The 23659-nt window shown below is 43.5% G+C and overlaps 1 protein-coding gene across 3 annotated transcripts in view; it reads left to right on the top strand.

Annotated features, from left to right (window-relative positions):
- The window catches only part of Megf10 (multiple EGF like domains 10), a 158811-nt gene that overhangs the window by 69469 nt on the left and 65683 nt on the right, over window positions 1-23659 (top strand). For all 3 annotated transcript variants that reach the window (XM_085699845.2, XM_048419611.3, XM_085699844.2), the window contains exon 5: window positions 10894-10986. In XM_085699845.2, coding sequence (XP_085555971.2) covers window positions 10894-10986 — 93 coding nt within the window. The remainder of the gene's footprint in view (window positions 1-10893; window positions 10987-23659) is intronic.

Raw genomic sequence — 23659 nt, 5'->3', positions numbered from 1 at the left:
CTCTGAGGCGTTTTGAACCCAGATTTTTTTAGTTGCGGGCAGACCTCTCGTCGAGGGCTGTGTAGACTCAGCGTTTGGCAGAGCGCTTGTTTAAGGGAGAGAAGCGCTTCTGTGGTTGATAGGCAAGAACCGAGGGAGAGTGGAAGGCCTCCCTTTGAAGTCCAAGGCAGCCAGAGCTTCCTACTCCGAGTTTGTCCGAGTCCCACAGGCTTGTTTAATTTGCAGTTACGATCTTGTCAAGCATTTCCAAAAAATCTGTTGTCTTTTAGACTCTTGAGCACAGCCTTTTGAGTAGAGATAAGAGTGAGACAATCCCGTTAGGCTGGCCAGAGCCAGCAATGAGATGGTATGTCCCTCAGTGTAGCCACCCGGTCATGCCCCTCCCGCACAGGCAGTGGATTTTTTCATGTTTCCATAGGGATCCCGTTCTCTGTTGCTATGGAGCCCTACTTGTTTCAGAGGCACCTACCAGAAAATGCAGGGAGAAGCCTTTTGTCCATACACTGCACCAGCAGGAATTCCAATTTTCCCACACGCCCTCTGGAACCTACTCTTGGATTTTCTGGTTGGGGACGCTGGGCTCTGCTAGGAGAGAAGATCTAATAAATAATGCAGCGGGCCTTTGTTGTCCTCCTGGTCGTCGGAATTTCCCTGTTACTTAGACTGTTATGAATCTAATCTTAAAGAATTCCACCATGAATTTAAGATAGACACGATACAATTCTGATGGAAATCTTGCCTGCTGCTCCTTCTGTCAAAGCAGGCCTGACTTTAGAATCCCGGGGAGGCTAAGCTAACAGAAACAATGGAAGCTTGCCTCACCTCCAGGAAGCGAGTTTCTGAAATTGAAATCTTTTTGGGGTAGTTAGAATGTTCACAGGCCTAATAATTTATGCAGCGTGCTTGCAGGGACAGAGACTCGCTAATGTAAAAGCCTGGAACTGAGAAGCAATTTTAACTGGATTGCTATTCAAATCTTTTCAGGACAAAGTAATTTAAAATAATAGAAAAAAAATAACCCCACGTTTTGATTAGAGTGAACAACATTGACATGACCAGGTGACAGGCCTGCATTCCCTCCTCCCTCTCCAGTCTGACGTAGTGACTGCCAGAGGCCAGAGTTGGTTTTTATTTTTTTTCCAGATAATCCAGTGGTAAATCTAAGGCCTCCGGCTGAGCCACACACACTGCACAGAGTGTTAAGAGTCTCCCAAGTTCTAGACTTCATCTGTTTTCAAGATAAATAAGTCTACAGAAGATTTGAAAGAACTCAGATAGAGCACCCAGAGAATTTTTTACTCAGTAAAAGAAGCTTCTCTACCAGGTCCCTGAGGAGGGCCCCTTACCCTGAGATGGGTCTCCCGAGCCAGTGAAGCCACAGGAGTGGCCAGTATTCTAACGGATAGTTGAATGAGGAGAGAGGCCCAGTGGCCGCTTATCCTTCAAAACAGCAGCTGAGCTCGTCTGGTAGACTTGTGTGGACTTGTGGGCATAAACTGAGGGAAGGCACCAGAGATGGAACTGTCCTAGGAGAAGACTGGATTCCCAAAAGTGGGTCTTGGGTACCACCTGTAGTTCCATGCCCCTCATGTGAATGATGGACCTCTCTTCCTGTAAAGTTTGTTGCTACATTATGAAGTTATTTTGGGAAATGTCCTTGGTTCAATACCCTTCTCTGCACCATTTGGTATAACTTTTATTAAATTTGCTCTTCAGCAATTTCATACACGTATGTAGATCACTCTGCTCTCTGTCACCTGCCTTAGCTGCCTTTGCCCTCTTTCAGCTCCTCCTCCTCCATCCATGACTGACAGTTGACAGGTTCAGTTGGGACTGTGTCCATGTAGCCAAACAACCGTAGTAAAATCTCTCCTAGACTACTAGTCCTTTTTGGTTTTAGGTTTTAAAATTAGGGTTACACTATCAGGTATAGATTCCTTCTTGTGGACTTGGGCTGAAAATTCAATCAGAGGGGCAGTTTGTTACTCCAACGACAATTGTGCCATGATTGTACCAGTGGGTACATTTTCCTGGTGGGTTAGTAGATACCCTTCCTTAGGAATAACTTTAGCTTATTCAGTGCTCTGGGAATGCTTGGAGTAAATGGCGTGTCTCAAACTTAGGGGCCTCCCTCCCCCATCAAACAACTCAAAACAGGGAAGTTTTTAGCTGAATCCATAGGTGTAGCAGACATATTTGTCCTCCAGCATGGAGGAGAGGTCTGTTATACTGGCTTCACTGGTAGGAGGTTCTCTGGATCTTTCTTCTAAATCTTTTATTACTGGAAGTATGTCATGGCCAACCATTATTTACCCAGAAGAGGTCAACACATATGCATATAAAATATCAAAATTTGAATAGCCGTGTAAGTGACAGATCTGTCAGGGTTAAATTTAAAGTCAAGGGGAAAATAGCAATTAAGTTTAAAATGTGACCTTCAAAGAACATAAAGTCTCCGTTGTTTGTTCTTTTGGGGCCTTTCCTGATGTTCTCTAAAGTTGTCTGAGTAACAAGTTCAGATGGTCTGACATATATTCATTTTAGACTTTTCTTTTTCAACATTTTTATATTTGGTGTGTGTGTGTGTGTGTGTGTGTGTAGGGGTTGCCACAATGTACATGTGCCATGACTCCTATGTGGAGGTCAAAGGACAACTTTTGGGAATTGGTTCTTTCCCTTCCCATATGGGTTTTGGGGTCAAATCTAGGTCCCCAGGCTTGTACGACCTATTGGGCCATCTGGCTGGCCCTATTTTATTTTTTTTTAATATAGAGTTTGATGTATTTCCCAGTTTGGCCTTGAACTCACACTCTCAGTGAATCTCCTGCCTCAGTCTCTTGGGTTGCTGGGACTGCAAGGATATACTACTGTACCTAGCTTGTTATGTATGGTTGAGTCTGGTTAGGTACATGCTGTCTTTGATTCTAACATGTTTTAGTAGCAGCTTGGGAAAGCTAGGGGGTTAGAAACACTGGCTTAATGTTCCTAAGTGACAAAGGATACTGAAGAATATACAGCTCCCAAGTTCTCTGACTAATACTGACTTGTAGTTTTCCTCTGATATATCTGGTCCCTAGCTATCTGTTTCCCAAAAGTGTTTTAGTTGGTGTTCTATAAACCCTCCCTTCCTCCCTCCCTTCCTTCTTTCCTTCCTATTTCCTTTCTTTTTCTTTTTTCTTTTTTGGAACTTTCTAGTAGCCCTGGTCAGCTTGCTTGCTTTCTTCTTTATAAATAAATTAAATTGCCTAATTTATACATTTATTTAAAGTGTCCCTACCATGAAGCAAAGGGTCCAGATAAGAAAAGCAGCTAGGTGTTGCTATTAGTCCTTGACTCTTGGGCATGAGGAATTGATTGACTCCCAAGTAGGTAGATGTCAGAGGAGAGTAGAAAGAGTTTGTGAGTCTCAGAGTCCAAAGCCAAGTGTCCACAGATCACCGCTGAGGGGGAGGAGGGGGAGGGCACAGAGTGGAAGAAGTGGAAGCCCAACCATGGCCTCACTGCCCTCTTAGCTTTCCTCAGGACTGGCTTTAATTATGAACATGTGATTCCTAGAGGTCGGAAGCACGTCTCAGTCAGGTAAACTAGGGCACAAGCCATGTTGTGGAAAACGGTTCTGAAATGACCCTATGACCCCATAGGAAGACCAGGAGAGATGCCCTTCTAAGAGCAGGAGAGGCTGGTGTGCCCTTCCTATGGCATGATCACACTTTTCTTACAGACATAGATGAGACCGGGCCAGCAGGGACTAACCCATCTCGAGGGAACGCAGCTTCCTTCTGGTCCCTTCTCTCAGTTGTCAGTGAAGAAAATTTCAATCCTGTTAGGAGTGAGTCATCAGACATGCCGGAGGCTGAGTTGTTAGGCATTTCCATGAAGGAAACTAGAGTTTATTCTGGCATCTTTACCATTCTGAAACGGTGGCTCATTAGGATCATATTACTGACGTTTTTAAAGTCTGATTTAACCTAAAGAGACCAGTGTGAGAGTTGTAGCCAAAATCCATAATGCCTGTGTAAGTTCAGAATTCAATGAAAACTCCACTTCTAAGCAATGAATAGGATTATGTGCTCCCCAGATGGCATTTCTATTCCTTATATGGGCTCCATGCAACTGTCTATTTCCACACACATTTTTGGTTTAGTTTTTTCAACTTAAGTTATTTGCTTCAAGGAGGAGAAGCTCAGGAGAGCATCACATTGTGATTTTTTTTAATTGACACATCTGCAAATACATTTCTCAAGAGAGGTCAAAGTCAATTTGCAGAGCCCATTGACTCCTACGGAAATTAGAGGCCTGGGAAGGTAGCTCAGTGTCAGAGTGCTCGCCCAGCATGTGTAAAGTCCTGAGTTAAAGCCTTGGCATCACAGAAAATGAAAAATTTAAAAGGAACCTCATAAAGTACGTAAAGTATTTTAGTGACAGTTCAGATGTTTCATTCCTACCCATCCCCTTGGTATATAAAGTTATTTGATTTAGAAGGTTCTCATCATATTGTATTTTTCAAACAGTTTATAAAATGAATTGCACATATTTAAGTATACAAATTGGTAAGAATTGGTATGTGTGTGAAACTGTGAAATCCTTACCCCATTGTGATAATGAACCTGTTCATAACTTCCTCCATTCACGCTTTCCTTTTTAATGATCTTACTTGTAACTTCCTTCATCTATTCCTCCCTTTCCACTCTTCCTCAGGCAAGCATCGCCCTGATTCTGTGGATCTAGCTTAGGGTGCCTTTTCTAGAGTACTGTGTTCTCTCTGATGAATCATTTCTTTCGTGAAGCATAATGAATTTGAGATCCATCCATGTTGTTGTGCACATCATTAGTTCATTTCTATTTATTTCTAGTGATGTTTTTATATGTATAGTCCACAATTAATTTACATTTGCACATATGTATGAATAGTTAGTTATGTTCCATCTTACTATTATAAAAAAAAAGGCTGCCTGGAAAACTGAGGGACAAGTGTTTGTACGGTTTACATTTCTCTTAGGTTGTATCTGGAATACAATGGAAGAGTTGGTTGACATTTGGGCACAGGTGTTCAAATCTGCTTTCTTTGTGATACCTCAAAACTGGAAACATCCCACATTTTATCACTGTTATCTTGATTGGTTACAATCAACTTGACACAAGCTCGAGTTATCTGGAAAGAGAAATCTAAATCAAGACGATGTCTTCATTAGATTGCTTATAGGCAAATCTGTAGGGCATTTTCTTGATTAATGACAGATGTGGCAAAGCCAAACCCACAATGAATGGTGCCACCAGTGGGCATGCAGTTGGTCCTGAGTTGTGCAAGTAGACTGAACAAAGCCATGGAGGACAAACCAATAAGCAGCACTCCTCCATGGCTTTTGCCTCGATTCCTGCTTCTAGGTTCCTGCTTTGACTTTGCTCAGTGATGGAGTGTGACCTGAGAGTCCTAAGCTGAAATGCCCCCTTTCCTTCCCAAGTTGCTTCTTGTTCTGGTGTTTTATCACAGCAATATAAACATAACTAAGAAAGTTAGTGTGCCTTTTAAAACTATTTTGTGTTTAATATGCTTTGTAATTCTATTTCACATGTAATTTATATCAACATAGTATTTTCTTGCCGTGCACACCCCTTGTGGCAGTGATTTTACTTTTCCTCGCACCCTTTGATCATCCTGCATAGGCTGGTGTGGTCCATTTGCTTCCAAGTCTAGTAGAAGCCCTGAGCTCTTGTGTATCTTTCTGACAGAAATGGGCCTTCAAATCCTTCTAATACAGATGCTTTATAGCCCTCACCTGGCAGAGCTCTCAAAGGACCAGTGCACTAATTGGAATCACATTGAGAAGAAAACAGATCCAGAACAGAAACCCAAGCAACTAGGGTCTGTAAGCGTCTTGCAGGGAGCTGACGGCATTCGTTCATCTACAGGAAGGATCCAGAGTAGAGAGCGCCATGGCCCACTTGCCTCTTTTTCTAGGGTTGACCTCTGCAGTCTGAAAATCCTGCTCTTCGTCACTTAGGGTATCAGGGAGGAGGGAAGCTGGACTGACCACTGAGTCTGTCTGTCTTGCTGTCCACATGGACACATCACTCTAGAAAGAAAACCAAAAAATGGAGTTGATTGCTGGTCACTCTAGTCTCTTTGGCATGACTGGAACTCTGCTAATACAACAGGAGGGAGGAGTAATTATCAATGTCTGCCAAACACACTGCTAGCAGTAACTCTGTATCTGCCCTTAAGAGACACAAAGAACCCATCAGAGTGGACAGAAAGGAATTTTGCATATGAATGTTTTCCTATTATATTTGCTGCGTCCTGAGTTCTAGTTGCCTGGTATACTCCTGCTCTCTCCGTAATGGCTAGCCGTCTAGGACCACTATGTAGAAAGGTTTTTGGTGGCTATGGAGTAAGCCTTCCTGAATCCCAGAAATAAACTGTGTGGCTGTGGGGCAGGGTCCTAGGAAGAGAGCGTGTGAGGCAGCTACTTCAGGCCACTTCTGCATGCAACTGTTCTAAAAGTGCCCACTTCATTAGCTCAGATGTCTTCCTTGTCAGGAGATCTTCCTTGATCTCAACCCAGATGGAATTAATTAATATCTTCCCCCAATTTCCATAAGATTTTTTATGATAACCTTTGGAGATATAATTCACATACTATATAAGTTATAGTTAAATTATGACATTCGGTCTAGTTTCTGAATATTCAGAGTTGTGCAAAATCACAAATTTTAAATATTTCCTTCATCTCAAAAAAAAAATCTGCGTGGTCCCACATGTATATCAACTACTAATGTATGTTTTTTATGGAGTGTCTTGTCTGAACATTTCAGATGGATGAATGATCCAAGTTCCCTCCCAGTCTCTCTTCCATACCTTTGCTGCTCCTTCATCTCCAGACTGTGTTCCTACTTAGCCAGATCCATTCTGCTTTCCTGATTCCAAACATTACATGGCACCCTGCTCTCCTGTGTTTGTTGATAGAAAGGAAAGGGACACGAGGATGGTACGCTATGAGGCAGCTGATTTTGAGATACATTTTCTTAATTTACATGAGTTGATTGCGTCATTGCCTGCAGAACAATGGATGCATTGCCCGACCAGGGATATCTGGGGTGTGTAGGCGTCTCCAGTCTGCCCGCCCTTCCTTTTAGCTCTTCTCCACCCCTAAGAGTCAGTCCTAAGGGAAATGCATGTGGCGGAAGAGAAAACACTTGATTACAGCTAATGTCCCTCAGCATTCACAAGCGAAAGGGTTGAGGCTCCTGGCATTACTAGTGGGATTTAAATGGATTTAGGAACTGAGGCTGAAACAGGAGCCTAATTAGAAGATTCCAGGGTCACCATGTCAGCCCTCACCTGTCCACCGACAGACAGCCTGGCCACAGATCCCACTTCAAAGACTCCGCCTGTTGGTCTCATTTGTGTTTCTTGCCCCTCCGCTCTTGAGGGAAAAGTTGCCTTGGCTGTGCCCGGTGGCTTAATGTACCTCCAGCTGGGTACAGATTGTGGACAAGGGTTCAGCTCTATCTGGCCTCAGAGGAAAGCTACTAAAAACATAGAGCATGAGATTAATTATGTCCCTTTAAAGGGAAAAACATTTTAAAAAAGAAAAAAAAATCATGTTGGATAGAAAGTCTGTGCTAGAGTTCTCTGTCTCCTCTCTCTCTCTCTCTCTCTCTCTCTCTCTCTCTCTCTCTCTCTCTGTGTGTGTGTGTGTGTGTGTGTGTGTAAACATAAGTGCAGAGGCCACAGGACAGCCTTAAGTGTGTCATTCTTTGGGTGCCATTGGGTGTTTTTGAGCAGTGTCTTTATTGGCCTGAAGCCTACTGATTCAGCTAGACTGGATGCCCAGCAAGCCCCAGGGATCTGCCTTTTCCTGTTTCCCCATCGCCAGGATTACGAGTGAATGCCACCACATTTGCTTCTTCTCTTCCTCCCCCCACCCTTCCCGTTCTCATCCCCTCCTCCTCTTTCATCCTCATAGCTCCATCATTGGCTCATAGCTCCATCATTAGTTTCCTCACTGGCCATCAGTCATCTTCATGGCCTAGTCATCCTCTTTGTCTTTGAACTTGGATTTTGTAGGTTGAACTCAGGCCCTCATGCTTGCAAACACTTTACTGACTTAGCTATCTCACCAGCTCCATGTTACCTTAGTTTTAACTGCCCCTTTAAAATAAGAAGAAAGGACGTGGATAAATAATAATAATAATAAAAACCTTCCTGTTCCTGTAGGTGAGATCTTATAATGATTCTTTTCTGTCTATGCTGGGGACACAAGTCCCTGAACACTTGCTAAGCTGAACAGTCTTCTTGGCTAGTCCCATTTGGCAGGATGTGCGTGGCTAGTTCACATCTTTAACCTGCTTCATTTCCCATGTGGGATGAGTCCTGTACACTCAGCACCTAGAGCGGGTGACGTCTAAAGCTGTCTGGGGAAGCTGAGGACAGGTTAGGAGCTAATGCAATGATCACCATCATTGCATCCCAAACTGTCCTACTTAGCGTCTCTGCAGGCTATGGCATCCTAGGTCACAGAGCATCTTGTAGCAGCCCCACTGCTTCCCTTCGCCCCTGACCATCTGTGGGCACGCGTGCAGGGCTATTACTGGATTTGGGGAGCCAGAGACGGTAGGGAAGAACACAGAGAAGAGATGGAATTTGGATGGCAAGAGTCGAAGGCTGTGTTAGGCTTCTATACATGGAATAGAGTCCTTATGTTCTCTGTTGACTCTAGACCATTGTTTTCATTACTTGGGCCATTATGTCAGGAGGCCACACACAAAGGTCATTCCATATGGTTGAGTTTTAATTAAGACCCTCCACCCCCCCTCAGTTATCTTTCAGATGAATTTGTTCTTATGTCAATAACCCATCCACATTTTGTTTCAGACATTGGTGTAATGTTAGCTCAAGAAATTTCTTAAAATAATCCAGATTTTAAATTGTCACCATAGGATCCTTTTTTTTTTTTTAAAAAAATTCATTTGTAGCAAAGAAACCCTGCTTCACCTTAAAGGTAAATAGCATGTAATTTCTAAACTGTCTCAAGATATAAAAACATGATTTTAAATAGCTTCTGTACCCTGAAGGAGAAAAAATTGCTAAGCAACCATATGCTTCATCCCTAAATGCCATCAGTCCATGAGGCAGGTAAGGCAAAGCCTTCTCGTGGTGGCTTGCTTATGGTGGGCGGCACTCTTAGAAAACCAGAGTCCTCTGGACATGCTACCCTGTGACACCGTGTGTGTAGTAGAGAGCTTGCTCTGCACGGCCACCCCATCTCCTGTTCCTTTAACTGGAGCATGTGTGTTGGAGTACAGCAAGTTGACGGCTTCCAGTAACGTCCATACCTAAATTTAAACAGATCACAGGAGAGGGCTATGTGGCCTTACAAATGAACACCACCTGTGAGGTCAGACAGGTGCACAGAGACAGAAGGAAGAGAATCCCGAGGTCAGCACGTGTTGACTTCACGTGACAATATAAGTGATATATTGTGAGGCTGGTCTATTCATAAGCTATGGGTGGTATCTGCTCTTAATGGCTATTAAAGTTATAATATTCTGAATTGAATATTACAAGATCACCAAGTGCTTCCTTGAAGTTCTGATGTCAGGAAACTCTATTGTAGGTCAGAATCTCATGCTCAACAGGCCTGGCATCCCAGCCACTGGGCCGCTAACATGTGACTGATAGCTTATTCTTCACTTAAACTTTTCTTTGCTAATTCTCAGAGTAGAGTGCTGACACCAGCCTGGTTCAAGGCCTCTCTCTGTCTGTCCTGTTGTCCCTGATCCTGAAACAAGCAAAACTCATTCCCATTGATTTTCGTTTTGATTTCTGGTGTTCACTTTCTCCAGATAACTTTCCCTGTGTCTCTCTTCATGTCTAAGGTCAAGACTTTCTGAGTGACCATGATTTTGAATCTTATATATTCATAATAGTCATGTATTACAGATTCATAATTATTCATATATATACATACATATACATTATTGGCATGCATTATAACCATAATGGTGAATAAAGTATATAAAAATATTTAATGGCATACTACTCATTATGTTGGGTAGAAAAACATTTTAAAAATTACCATGGTTCTATTTTTTATAAAAAAATGTATAGTACAAAAAGTAAAAAATAAATACTAAAAACAACCACAATAAATGCTACTAGTGTGTGCAGCTGGACTCGAGACTTACTTATGTACTGATACTTTATGAGGTTGGTCAGTTAATGTGTTTTGCTTTAGTAATAAGCACATATTAATAAAACACATCTAAGTCAGGATACTTTACTCCATCCTTAAGAAAAATGTTGTAACTCCAAGTGCTTTCAATTAGCTTTCACAATAACTTCTATATCTAGGTACTGAGAGAACACAGAATATGTGTGTGAGGCACTGAGGTCCAGCACGATGCATCTTCGACTCTGCTGGGTCATAATGTGGATGCCTTCGCAAAGAAAGGCAGCCATTGTTTCTGGTGACTATATCATGGACAGGAAATGACCTCTTGACTATGCTGTGGAGCCCTCATATCTGGCTTTGTGGTTTATTTCTCCACATCCACTCTTCCCAGCACAAAGAGGATGTATTTGGGAACCACTGAAACTGCTTCTAAAGTGTGGATTAGACAATTCTCCTTGACCCTGCTGCCCTAATTTAGTGTGAAGTGGAATTAAACAGTAGAAATGGAGGAATTTCCTTGGAGATAGCAAAATAAGAGGGGAATTGTTTGGTTATACAGTAGACTCTGAAAGGGCCGAGGAGAGGCTTGAAAGCAGCTATGAAGCACGCATGTTGTTTTTAGTGATATGTGAGCCTAGGGAGCGCAACAGCTGTGTTGTTGTTGGTTTTTTCTTATGCCAACTTTGGTTGATTGATATTTTTTTTCCCTCTCTGACAGCTCACTGTGCTGATAAATGTGTCCACGGCCGCTGCATCGCTCCAAACACCTGTCAGTGTGAGCCCGGCTGGGGCGGGACCAACTGTTCCAGTGGTGAGTGCCCATCTGCCATTGTCTGTCTCCGGGGGTGGTTGTGTGGGCCCCTCGTCTGCGGGTGACTCTAAGCCAAAGTTCCTGTCCCCATCCCAGGCAGAGGGCCTTGTGGATTGCAAATCTACCTCGTTCATGCTGTTCCTCCTAGCTCCATGCATGTATCACAGAGAGCACTGCTGTTGAGTAGAAAGGAAGGAAGGTTCTCGGAAAGGAGAGTTAGGGAATCTGTGACCTGCAACTCTGTCAGCATCGGAGGGGGAGCAGAGCTTAGTCTCCTCAGCAAAGGGAGGTCGTTGTGGGAACGTAGCCATGGCGGTCTAACTACTGTTCTTGACTTGATTGAAGTTAGCTGCTTTCTTGGTGATGAAAATGTGTCACATGTTGAGTTTGATTCAGAAACAGAATGTCCATTTGCCTCTAAACTCTGAGATGAACATGATGAACACTCATTTGCTCAGATAACTTTAGGGAGATGAATCTGCAACAAAACTTCGTGAGCATGTTGATGCTTGCTTAACAAAACTCCAACATACTTTGTGGCTGTCTTCATTATGAGAGAGTTGCAAGCCTAAAATCATGTTTTCTAGGTTCTAAGAAGGCTGCACACAAGGCCCCCATTTTCAGGGTCACGACATTGGAATGATGGAATGTCACAGAATACAGCTACTGTCAAACGCATTTTGCAAGTAAAATTTCAGTGTCCTGGCAACTTGTTGCTGCATGCAAAATTGTGCCTTTTTCTTCATGACCTAAAAATATAAGGGGAAATGGAAATACAATCCTATATTGCAATAAATAAATCATTAAACTCATCCAAGAGAAATAATTGTTTTCCAAAAGTGAGCCAGTTCTTCTAACAGCCCAATGGCGAATTTTGAGACTAGTCTGGAAGAATTTTGAGTTGCCCGGTTAAACTGACTTCTAAGACTTTTACTTGCTTTCTTTGGAATTAGGAAGATTCTTTCTTATTTTGCTAAGAACACCTTTAGGCTTAGGATTTCTTGGCTGCCCGTGAAGCTGCATCTCCTGGGGGAAGCCTTTGTACACAAAACATTCAGTGTCAAGAGCCTGCTTATTATAACTTTGATAGGGAATATGAGATGTGTGTGTGTGTGTGTATGTGTGTGTGCGCGTGTGTGTGTGTGTGTGTGTGTGTGAGAGAGAGAGAGAGAGAGAGAGAGAAAGAGAGAATAAGAGCATATAATGAATGCGTATGAGTGTATATGTTTGTGTATGGGGGTGTGAGGGGATATGTGAATGTATGAGTGTGCTTGTGTGTGTGTGAGGAGGGTATGAGGGCATGTGTGAATTTGTGAGAGTGTGTGTGTGTGTGTGTGTGTGTGAGAGAGAGAGAGAGAGAGAGAGAGAGAGAGAGAGAGGGCATGCGTGAATGTGTGGGAGTCTGTTCCAGTGGGTAACTGTCTTACAGAGTTTTGTTCCACTTCTCTTGGAGAGCAGGGAGGCAGGGTGGGCACTCTGTCCACATGAAATTGAGGCAGAATGTTTGGGATGTGGGATTTGGCTTGTGTCCATTTTCCTGGCTGACTGACCGCAAATATGAGACTACTTTCATTAACTTTTCTAACTTTAAACCCAGTTGTACCTAGACATTTTGAAGAAAAATATTATTGTAAAGTGGAAAAGGGGGTTCTTCATTTGAAATGGGTTTCTTACTCACCTCCGGGCAAGAGGCTGTGGAACGATTTCAGCTGCTCCCATGCTTTGACTCCTAAAAACTGGAGACTTCCTCAAGTTAAGGGCTCAGACTAGAGGGCATTTGTGCACAAAACAGAAGCCTATAGGAACTTTAGAGTCTTTAAAGCTGACTTTGGCCTTTGAGAAAGTAAAAGCTTGCTCTCTGTGTGAGTTTTCTGACTCCAATGAACACGCCAATATTCTGAGATCATACAATCTAACAATAAAGTACGATAATTAAGCAACTTTTAGTTAATTCTCTACAATTCATGTCCGGGCTTTGTAACAAACAAAATTATAAATAAACGTGAACAGATTTCTGAAGCCTTTAAAGATGCTCCAAGAATAACATTCCTGACACTTTTTTTTTAAAAAAAAATTTATTTATTTATTATGTATACAATATTCTGTCTGTCTGTATGCCTGCAGGCCAGAAGAGGGCACCAGAACTCATTACAGATGGTTGTGAGCCATCTTGTGGTTGCTGGGAATTGAACTCAGAACCTTTGGAAGAGCAGGCAGTGCTCTTAACCTCTGAGCCATCTCTCCAGCCCTCCTGACACTTTTTAAACCCACAGCATAAAGAGGCTAAGAGCACACACTGCTTTGCCAGAAGGGCAGGAGCTTGGTTCTCGGGACCCATCTTACAGCTACCTATAACTATAGCTCCAGGGTCTCTGATGCTCTCTTGTGGCTTCCATGGAATCCTGCACTCAAATGCAGAAACCCTGTCACGTGCACTACACACACACACACACACACACACACACACACACACACACACATGCACACGCGTGTTCCCTCCCGCACATCGTGTTGGTGTGAGAAGACCATGCTGTCTCTGAAGTCTGTGTGTGAGGAAACACCAGGAAATAAACTGGGGACTGGATTTCCTCCGAACCCTCTGTCCTTAAGCCCTGAAATGCCCAGTGAGTTGGGCAGGACTGAGAAACTGGCATTAGCACATCAGTATCAAGCAAATCCCAGATGTCCCGGGTTGGTCTCCTCATCTCCCATGCATCTTAGAAAAAAATAAAATAAAATAGCGGCGTGTGCTAGTGATGGATTTTTGTTTTCTTTCTGCTATAGGTCCTCTCGCTTGCTTGTCCCAGCTTCCCTCTCTCTTCTTTCTGTGTGGATTTCTTGTTCTGTCCTTGTTTGGGTAGTGGAAGCTGGTGAGAATGTCATAGGATATCCAGTCCACATCTATGTCCCTGGTGTTTGTCACACAGACTATAGGCCACTCACGCCTGTGCACTGAGCAGAGTCTTACCACCATTCTGTCTGAAGAAGTTGTCGACTGCTGGCTGCTATCAGTGGCCTGCAGGCTCCCGATGCCAGGGAAGCTGCTCACGCAACAGGAGCTTCTTGCTACCCTCAGGACTCCAAAGGAGGCGCAGGTGCTAGAGGATCACTGAGCAGGGTCTGCTGAGCTAACACGCTGGGGCCCACACCCCCTAACTTTCTTCGGTGTCTTTCCAGTGCCCTCTACTGAAAATGCTTCGTCTTCAACCAGAGAGCAAAGGAAAAGTAGTTAAAAGAATGACACCTGCTTTTGTGTGACAGGCAGTGAGGGCTGCATTTTGACCGGGGAGGCGTTGCCTTGGTAACTCCTGGGTTGACTCAGTTACTGTCTTTATGCTTCCGCACACTTGAATATCTCTATAACAGCCCAATGATGCTGTGTCCCCTCCTAATTTGACAGAGCCCCCATTTCACAAACGAGAATGTTTTCACCACCTTCTCCAAATAAGGAGAGTGCTGAATCCGTTGCTGCTTACTCTACACCTTTCCAAAGTTAGTCATGGCTCTGCCGTGTCCCCTGAATGCTGCAGTTCAATTGAAGCACTTTATATCGAAAATAAAATAATAATGGATAGTGTGAAAATAAACATGTGGACAGGGACATGGCAAACAGAAAATTATCAAAAGCTGCTCCCTGCCTTTCCTCAGTCATTAGCCGCACAGCCCCAGCCGTGGTGTCCTCCTCTCCCATTCTGTTTCCGTCTCTCTCACCCAGAACCTCAGCTGTCTGAGGTTTGTTAGCTGCTGGATGGCTCAAGGCTTCATTGCTGAAAGAGTGGTGCTCCCTTTTGTCCCCCACTTCCTGTTTGGGTGCTGCCATTTTCTATTTCCCTCACCACAGGCATAGGTATGGGAGATAGGTTCTCCCCATTCCCCGTGTTCCACCCAGGGAAAATGTCCTCCAGGCTCTCTGTCTAGCGGCAACCCAGTTTCCCCTTTGATAATCAGGGTCAGGTAACAATACATTAATAACAGTCACACACACAGCTATCATTCTCTTTCTTCTCAGAAGACATAGGAAGCCAAGAGAGATGGACATTTTCAAATGCGAGGCTTTCAGATCTTTGTGTGAGATCCGATAGGACGGGTTGCTATATCCGGGGAAGGTGGGCTTCCCCTCTGAGAGGCAGCCAGTATGTGTCCAGTTCCCAGTGAGGCAAGTAGAAGGACTGTTCAAAGTCGGTTTCCTCAGAAGGTAATCCTGATATATTTGACTACAAACTTGATTAAAGTGGGTTTTGGAAAAAGCCCACGCATATTTCTCTTTCACTGGCATCCAAATGTGTACCCCTGCCTATATGACTGAGTGACGCTAATTCATTTACCTGCCTCCTCCTTCCTTCTCCTCTTTCCTCCCCTCATCAATCTATCTGTCTAAGCCTCGGTCCTCTGTTCCTCCGCCCCTCCCACTGAGTGATAGCTGCGGGAGGCGGGGCGGGGAACCAGGTGTTATTAATATGTTCGTCTCCATCATACTTGGCAAGTGTCTGAGCTTATGAGACTGAATGAATTGTGTGATTCTGAGAAGGTCATTCGTGTGTTCATTTTGAGGACTTGTTCTGAATGATTGCAGTGTGCAGAGCATCGTACTAGATGCTGGGGATAACGGGAAATGATGATGAGTGGTCACTGATCTCACAGACGTCATAGCTTGGGAGAAAGGTAAAATAACAGACCAAGGGAAGATGATTGGGGCTGGGTAAGGTCGACAGGGTTCTGAAAGGACAGGGCAGGCAGAGAGCAGACCGTCCTAGGACATGAAAGGATGACTGAACACAGAATACTCGAAACTACTACTTCTAGAAATTTCTCCAAGAAGCCATAGAGAAGGAGCAAAGAAATGAAGAAGCAACTGTACATTCAAGAGAAGGTTTTGTTGACTTTCTCAGGGGCGCTGAGGCTGAGGGTTCAGGTGAGAAAGGAAATCAAGTAGTTGGGGGATGATGACTCCAGATGTCAGCTAGGACTGGGATAGGATCCCAGCTCGTGTGTGTGTGTCTGTGTGTCTGTGTGTCTGTGTGTCTGTGTGCACCTGTGACTATAGAGGGCACTGGCTCCCTTGTGTTCAGAGTTATAGGTAGCTATGAGCCACCTGTCATGGGTGCTGAGAACTGAACTTAGGACCTTGGCAAGGATCCTGCCCTTCATTGCCCAGCTCTCTCTCCAAGCCCTCAGTAGCATGCTTATGCAATTCCCGGAGCCTTTTTTTCTTTGCATTGTAAACTCTCTACCTTCACTATGAGGAGTAACCACGCTTTTGTTTTCTAAACCTATAGGATTCTCTTTATAATTTTTAAACAACTATTGAGAAATTTATTTCTCCTTCAGCCACAAGGTACAAGTGGAAGTCCCAGATGAGCGAGCAACCAATAAATTGATACAAAAGCTTGTCCCTCAAGCTCCTTAATTTCAAGATTAAAACCAAACAGAGGCAGAACTGGAAATTAATCTTGGTCCCGAAAACCCACGAAGGGGTTTTGTTTGGTCACTAATGGCATTTCTGAAATGCGCAGACAGTAAAAACGTGCCTTGAAGGCAAGGCTGGCATCAGCATTTCCAGGTGCGGTGCAAGGAACACGAGGGACCTTGTGAATTAGGGAGGCGTGCTGTGCAGCAGGGAGCAGTAAGACGCTGCCTGCAGGGTGTTCGAACGAAGGAAACTGTCTGAAAGATATTACAAGGCACAATTTGTAAGGTACACAAAGCTGACATGCTCCCTAGCAAAGTCTGTGGTATAGATCTATTACCCAGACACAATGGTGGGATCGATGTTGTCTGAGGAGAGGAGGCCCTGGGAGCCCAGCTCCCATAGCCAGTAGTTAAGATGCCTTTTAGCCCTGTCAGAATCACTTTAACAATCAGTTTGATGGAGCGGCCAGAGCATGAGGTCATTGGGTTCACCGGAGTGAGGGGGGCAGGTACTGATGAGAGGTGGGAAGAGAAGAATGGTCCATCAGAACCAACTGAAGGCGACTGGCCGATGGACCATCATCTATGTGACGAGCACACACAGAAACTGCTAATTTTGTTTTTCTAAAGGAGCCACTACCTGAACTGAGAATGCCAACCCCCCCCCCCACCACTCTCCCAGTCCCCCTCCCCAAACCAGGTCTTATCCGTTCCTTGTGTTTCTGGGTGTTGCTTCCTTAATGCTTAAGCTAAGAATAAGGTTATCTACTTCATAGTCATGTGAGGATTAAACAATGAAAACCTGCCCCGCCTTCAGCACTGGGCCCAACACCATTATGAAGGCAAGTCAAGGATGCGTGCTGTGCTTTTGCGACAGCCATTGCTTTCACAGATGCTGTGCCTGGCATCATCACAAGGGCAAGTCAAGGATGCATGTGATGCTTTTGCGACCGCCATCACTTTCATACTTGCTTGTTCCTAGGACCATCAACAGATGGAGCAGCCCCTTCTGACGGCTCATCATGCCCCTCTTTAACAGGACTCTCCTGTCTGGCTTGCCAGGACATTCCTGATACAGAAGCCTTAGAGAGGTGGTTTGGTTTTTTTTTTTTTTAATTTATTGTTTTGTTTGTTTTACATCATTTCCAACCTCTGATAAAGGTCATCTGTACAAGACACATGCATATCTGGTTTGTCCTAGATGGAACACAAGACTATTGCAGATGCTCATATTGCTTTGCTAACTGTGCTCAGATGCAATGGCTGCAAGAGAAGACTGGGCTGTCATGCTGTTTAACTCAGCACCACATGGTTTTTTAATAAAAAAAAACTTTATGCAATATCCATTTACCAGCAAATCTTGTTGGCTTAGCTACAAAACCTAACACTTGTTCTTCTTTTCCACTGCTGCCATTCCCACCCAAGGCATCGTCCTCTCTTCATGGGTAATGGTGGTAGCGTCCTTGCTGACTTCCCCACTTCTCCCTCAGGCCTATCGAGAATCAATTTTCTGTCTTGAGGCCACAGTGACCTTGTGAAAACACGTTTCAGAGCAGGCTGCTACCATCCGCAAGCTCTGTGCCTCTCAGTATAATTTAAATAAACTCCGTGATCCACCAAGCTGTGTATGATCTGCCCCATCCCCCAAGTTTTCATCTATATGTACCGTCTAAGGTCTCACACTGCTCAGCACTTGCCTTCCAGTTCCGGGGCATATTGGTTTCCTCTCTGCTTTCGCAGTTGCTGTTTGCATACTCAAAGGGCGTCTATTATTGCTATCACATTTCCTTTTCGACTTTTAACAAAAATGGTGCTCCCTGAGAATGTCTGCCTTGTTTGCTTGTTGGTTGTTGTCTGGTCCATCTTTCCCTTTTGGATGCAAGCCCCATAAAAAATACAGGTTTAGAAAAAAATAAAAGTTCAGGTTTTGGTCTGTTTAACTCACTCTTATCTAGCTTCGTTCTGGGTATGCTGCAGCGTTCAGTAAATATTTGTAGATGGAGGGAATAAAGGCATAAATGCGCCAGAAACAAGAATGGATAAACATGAGTGTTGGAGATGGCATTCTTTGTCTTTCAAGGCGCTTTCTACTTAGAGAAAGAACTGAAGGCCATCTTCAGGAATGAACAGACGAGGCATCTTCAGAAATCAAGAAAGAAGTGGCCAAAGGTCTGCCAGAGATAGGGCATGACCTGGAGCCATTCATTCTGCTGCCTTAGGGGGTGCAGACTCCTGTGGCTTCGGGATTCACTGTTGGTTGTGTGCGGTGTAGACTACGGTCCGCAGAGACAGCAGGGGATTCCTCCCATCTACTGATAGCTGAACTAAAACTGTAGGAGTCAGGTGAGGTATACCAGATGTATGAGGGTGTTTTCTTCTCCAGAGAGAGATGACTATGCCTTGATGTACTAAAGGCACCAAGGATTCTTGATGTGGGAAACTAACTTCTGAATGATGGGTCTAGGACTAAGAAAACTGGCTAAGACAGCCTTTATGTGGATGGAGAATGTCTACTAATCTACTTCCTACTCAGGTTTTTTTTTTTTGCCATTTCTTCCTCATAGGGAAGATTCTATAAGGTGATAGAATTTAACTGTTAATCTGCATCCAATTGGAATACAAATAGCAAGAAATTAGGCAAAGACATTCAGCCCACAAATTATTCTAAAGCACACAGCAGTGAATAGAATTTCATTAACCTTTTTAGACTCTCCTCTTGTCAAATAAATAGCAAGGAATAGCTTCGTCCATTTTAAAAACATATTCAGATATGGAGCCTAAGAATTGGTTCATCACAGACCTTTGCAATTTTCTTTGTTTAAAGCTATAAGAAGCATTTCCCTACTGCAGTAATGTGTTGGCTGCCTGCTCTGCTTTGGGTGAAGTGATGATAGATGCAGGGATGGTCCTGTGGGTTCGCTAGGTGCCTTCTGCTATTGCTAGGCCACTGCTGGTTCAGGTGGATCCATGTGTATTCACACATGTATCGCAAGATGCCTGAAATAATGTGTTCTTGATTGTTTTACAACACAGTGGGTTTCCTGGCTAGAACCAGTGTCTTGTTGATGACTGTGTCAAATAATCCTTGTTTAAATACTCAGAAAAGGCCTGAAAGCAAACTGTAAAAAGTCACCTTTTTTTTTTTACCTTTTCTGATAGAAAAACACTTTTAATTTGTAGTAAACCTAGTTTATTTCGGAGTCGGAACATTTGTGACTCTGCCTGGAACAAATTAGGAATACGAGATATATAAAGCTAGTGAAGGTGGGAAATATCAAACTGAGAACATTTATCTCACTTACAGAGACTGGGCCCGTGGGTTATATAATAGATATCATAGGAACACGGTTCTTGGCTGATGAGCAGATAGTTTTAGCTCAGGATCTTGTAAAAACTGGATAGTTTCACCATTCGTTACTGGTGCATCAACCTAATGAAGGCAACATCAAAAAAAGTTATATTTCAGTGTACTAACACTTTCTCCAGTCGTCAGAAACTAAGTTTTCTTGAGGAAACCTTATTGAAACTTTCAAGTCTTCCAGTCAGTATGGATGGTCTGGACTTAGTTTTCTTACTGTAGGTTCAGACGGGCCCCTACTGATGTTTAGCCTCATATCCAAAATAAGATGGTATCTGCACAATGGGGGACTTGCATATGTAATCCTTCAATCTCAACTTAAGCGCCACCTCCTTGGTGTAGCCCTCTCTCCCCTTCCTTTCTCCCTTTGACCAAGGATTCCATGAATGGAAGTGCAGATGGAAGCAGGCCTTCATGATGGGGCGAGGTCTATCGGTAATTAAAAATCAACCAGACTAGCTTAATATAAAAGATACAGCTTTAATAAACAGAAGGAAAACTTACACCAGAGTCCCAACGGTTCATCCGAGAACGCAGGGACCAAGAGAGAGGGCAGGGAAGCGCACCCGCCAGGTTTATAGGTAAATTTTTGTCTTAGGGCATCACGCCCCACGGACAGAATGTGATTGGCTGAACCCCCCTATCGCCTTCTCTTCAGAATCCTGTGCTCTTCATTACCAAGTATGCATATTCTTATGTGATAAACCTCATTGTGGTCTTGCCTCTTCTAACATATAATAAATTTTAACCATAAGTTTTTTTCTTAGTCAGGAGTAAGTAGTATGGGCTCAATAACAAGAACGTGGTAGCTACAGAAAATGTCTAAGAACCTCTTAATAAAAGCAAAAACATTTATATATATACATACGGCATGACTTTATAGTGCAAGTTTCTATGTAAAAGGTCCCCTGGTATTATTCTCTTGACATAAGGAATACGTGTAATCCCTCCAATCTTTACATACCCCCCTTTATATCCTTGAGATTTTCCTGCACTGTGGATATAGTCATCAAGATGTTCTCACACAGACACTAACATTTGTATTTATATATATTAAGGTATAAGCATTTCTTACCCTTTCTTTCTGGTTTGCGACGTGAGATAATCCTACAATGAAATTGCAAAATCACAGCCTAACCTTTAACAAGAAAGAAGAGTCTTTCTCAGCCAGTGACTAAATTAATCTGAGAGGCACTGTGTGGCTTTCCACGCTGATGGCTGGTATTGTCAGCCCGAGGAGAGTTTTTTTTTTCTTCTATGTGATGGGCACAGGGTTCAGCACTTTCAGGGGACCTGGAAAATGCATTTTTATTGTTCTTTTTCATGGATGGAGACACTTTACAAAGTTGTTTTATTTTTAAAGCTGCTTGATGTTTTGAATGAGGCTCTTTTCTTCTCCGTCAGCAAAGGAAGTGATGCACCAATCATGTTAGCCTGAAGCACAAGGAAGGAAATCACAGGAAGATGAAAGCCTGGGGTGGAGGAGGCTTAAGAAGAAAGGGTGTGTGTTTCAGCAAGAACTGTGCTTTTCTATCCTTTGAGACAGCGGGAAATTATTTTCGTCTCTTCTGAAAAATATTCCACAGCGATAGTTCCTTGAAAGTGACTTATTTGTACTTTGCCTATTAGAAGATGCATGTCGGGGGGGGGGGGGTTGTAAATTTTTTTCCCTGTTAATTTCTTTCTTGGCCACACATTTTTTATTTTTAATGTTTAAACGCATTCTCAGCCCATCCTCATGCAAAACCGTTTAAGTCACGGCGCTGATCTGTGCCTTAATAGATACTTGACATTTCCGCGTTAAGGGTCCTTAGAGCCTCCTTACTTCAAGCAGTAATCCTGGTGTGGCTGGTTATGTAGCACAAGCTGACATCTTTCAACATGATGAGCCGCAGCACTAAGTGCCAGTGTGGTATTATACACACACACACACACACACACACACACACACACACACACACATACATCTCACAAGTGTGTCATAGAAACATGTCTCCAAGGCTGTTGACTCCATGAAATCCCACAATTACACTTAGATCCCAGAGGCATTAAAATAAGATTTAAGAAATAATCCTGCCCTGGGGCTGAAGAGGTAGGCCAGTTAGTAAAGTGTTTATGTAGCTAGCACGAGGAATTGAGTTCAATCCCTAGAATCTGCATAAAAGGAGCTAAGGTTGAAGGGTATGCTTGGAATCCCAGTGTTGGGTATAAGGAGACAGCTAGACCTGAGTTCACTAAGTAATCAGTGAGCTCACTTAGTACACTTAGTAAGTTGTAGGTCAATGAGAAACTTTGGCTCAAAAAAGAAGTGCATGGCACCTGAGATGACACCCACACTTTTCCTCTGGCCTTCATGCACATGTGTATATTCACACACACAAATTCAGGTGGGTTCAGTTTATTTAGGGTTGTTGGATGTAACACAAGCACGCACAACTGGATGCTTCTGCCAGAGTATAATTCTGAACCAACTTCCCAAGAGAAGGCCCTGATAGGTCAAGATGTGTTTCAGAGTCTCTTTGGCAGTCTTAGTTGGCAAACCAGGGTCATCGATAAAGAGGTTAAATCAAGTCAGTGGAATTGTCTGGTACCTGCCAATTTGATGAAATAGTCTAGATTTTATTTATGCTATCTTCTGTGCTGGGGTGGAGATTACAATGGAATTTGCTTCTTAGATTCTTATGTTTATGAAACCTCTGCATGTATCCAGACTAGTGGACATACAATCACCAAGTGAGAAGCGTCTAAATGTAGGTGTTTTGCTTTGTTTTGTTTTTTGGTGTGTGTATGTGTGTATTTATTTTTTCATCTCTGTCAGTTTTATACCTGCACAGAATGAGTTTCAGTCACGTCACCCCCCACCCCTGATCTGTGTCCTTCTCTCCTCACATTAAAACTCCCCTTCTCAGCAAGTCCCCCTTTCGTATCTTCTTTTCGCATGTGACCCACCTAGTGTAACTAGAATTGCTTGTAGGCGTGTGTGTGTGTGTGTGTGTGTGTGTGTGTGTGTGTGTGTTGTCATTGGAGAATGAGAAACTTATCAGTGGCAATGCATTCCTTGCCCAACCATTAGTTGCCAATAGTCCATCTGTGAGGATATGTTTATGTTTATGATCCTCACATGTAACATGAGGGGCCGGCTTGTTGGGGTTTCTGTCCCGCCCAGTACCCCAACAAGCCAGCAAGTCCCAAGGAAAATAACACGGAGTCTACATCAGGTTATAAACTGATTGGCTCATTAGGTCAGGCTTCTTGTTAACTCTTATAACTTATATTAACCCATTATACTCATCTATGTTAGCCATAATGGCTCAGTACCTTTTCCAGTGTGACAGCTTACATGTTGCTTCTTCAGTGATCTGCGCAGGAGTGCCAGAGGGACCTTCCTCCTCCATAACCTTATTCTATTCTCTTTGCCCCGCCTCTACTTCCTGTCTGGTTGACCCGCCTATACTGCCTGCCTGGCCAATCAATGTTTTATTAAAATATGATTGACAGAATACAGATAATTCTCCCGCACCACTCACAGATGTATAGGTAGCCATGTCTATGGCGAGTTCATCATGGTGCAGCAAATATGTCACATGCAGAAAAAATGTCTCCTTGCTGCTCATCCCCCCCTCCGTTGGCCCTTATATTCTTTCCACCGCCCACCCCCCCTTCTGTGACGTTCTCTGCGCCTTTGGGGAGGTGAAAAGATGTCCCATCAGTCAAGGGCGTCTGTATTAATCTCTACTCAGTTCAGTAAGATGCTCCCCTCATGAAGGCGGAGGACAGAATTAACCTGTGGATGTAAACATGCGTGTTTAGAAAGCAGTTTGGCATCATGATCATTTAGCGAAACAATTTTAGTAGGTCCCTCGCCTGTGACGTTTGAACTCCCCAGGCATGAGCTCTCGACCAGCT

The sequence above is a fragment of the Myodes glareolus genome, chromosome 13 (assembly GCF_982192425.1).
Source record: "Myodes glareolus chromosome 13, mMyoGla1.1, whole genome shotgun sequence".
NCBI lineage: Eukaryota > Metazoa > Chordata > Mammalia > Rodentia > Cricetidae > Myodes > Myodes glareolus.
This window is presented reverse-complemented; position numbering and strand designations above follow the sequence as displayed.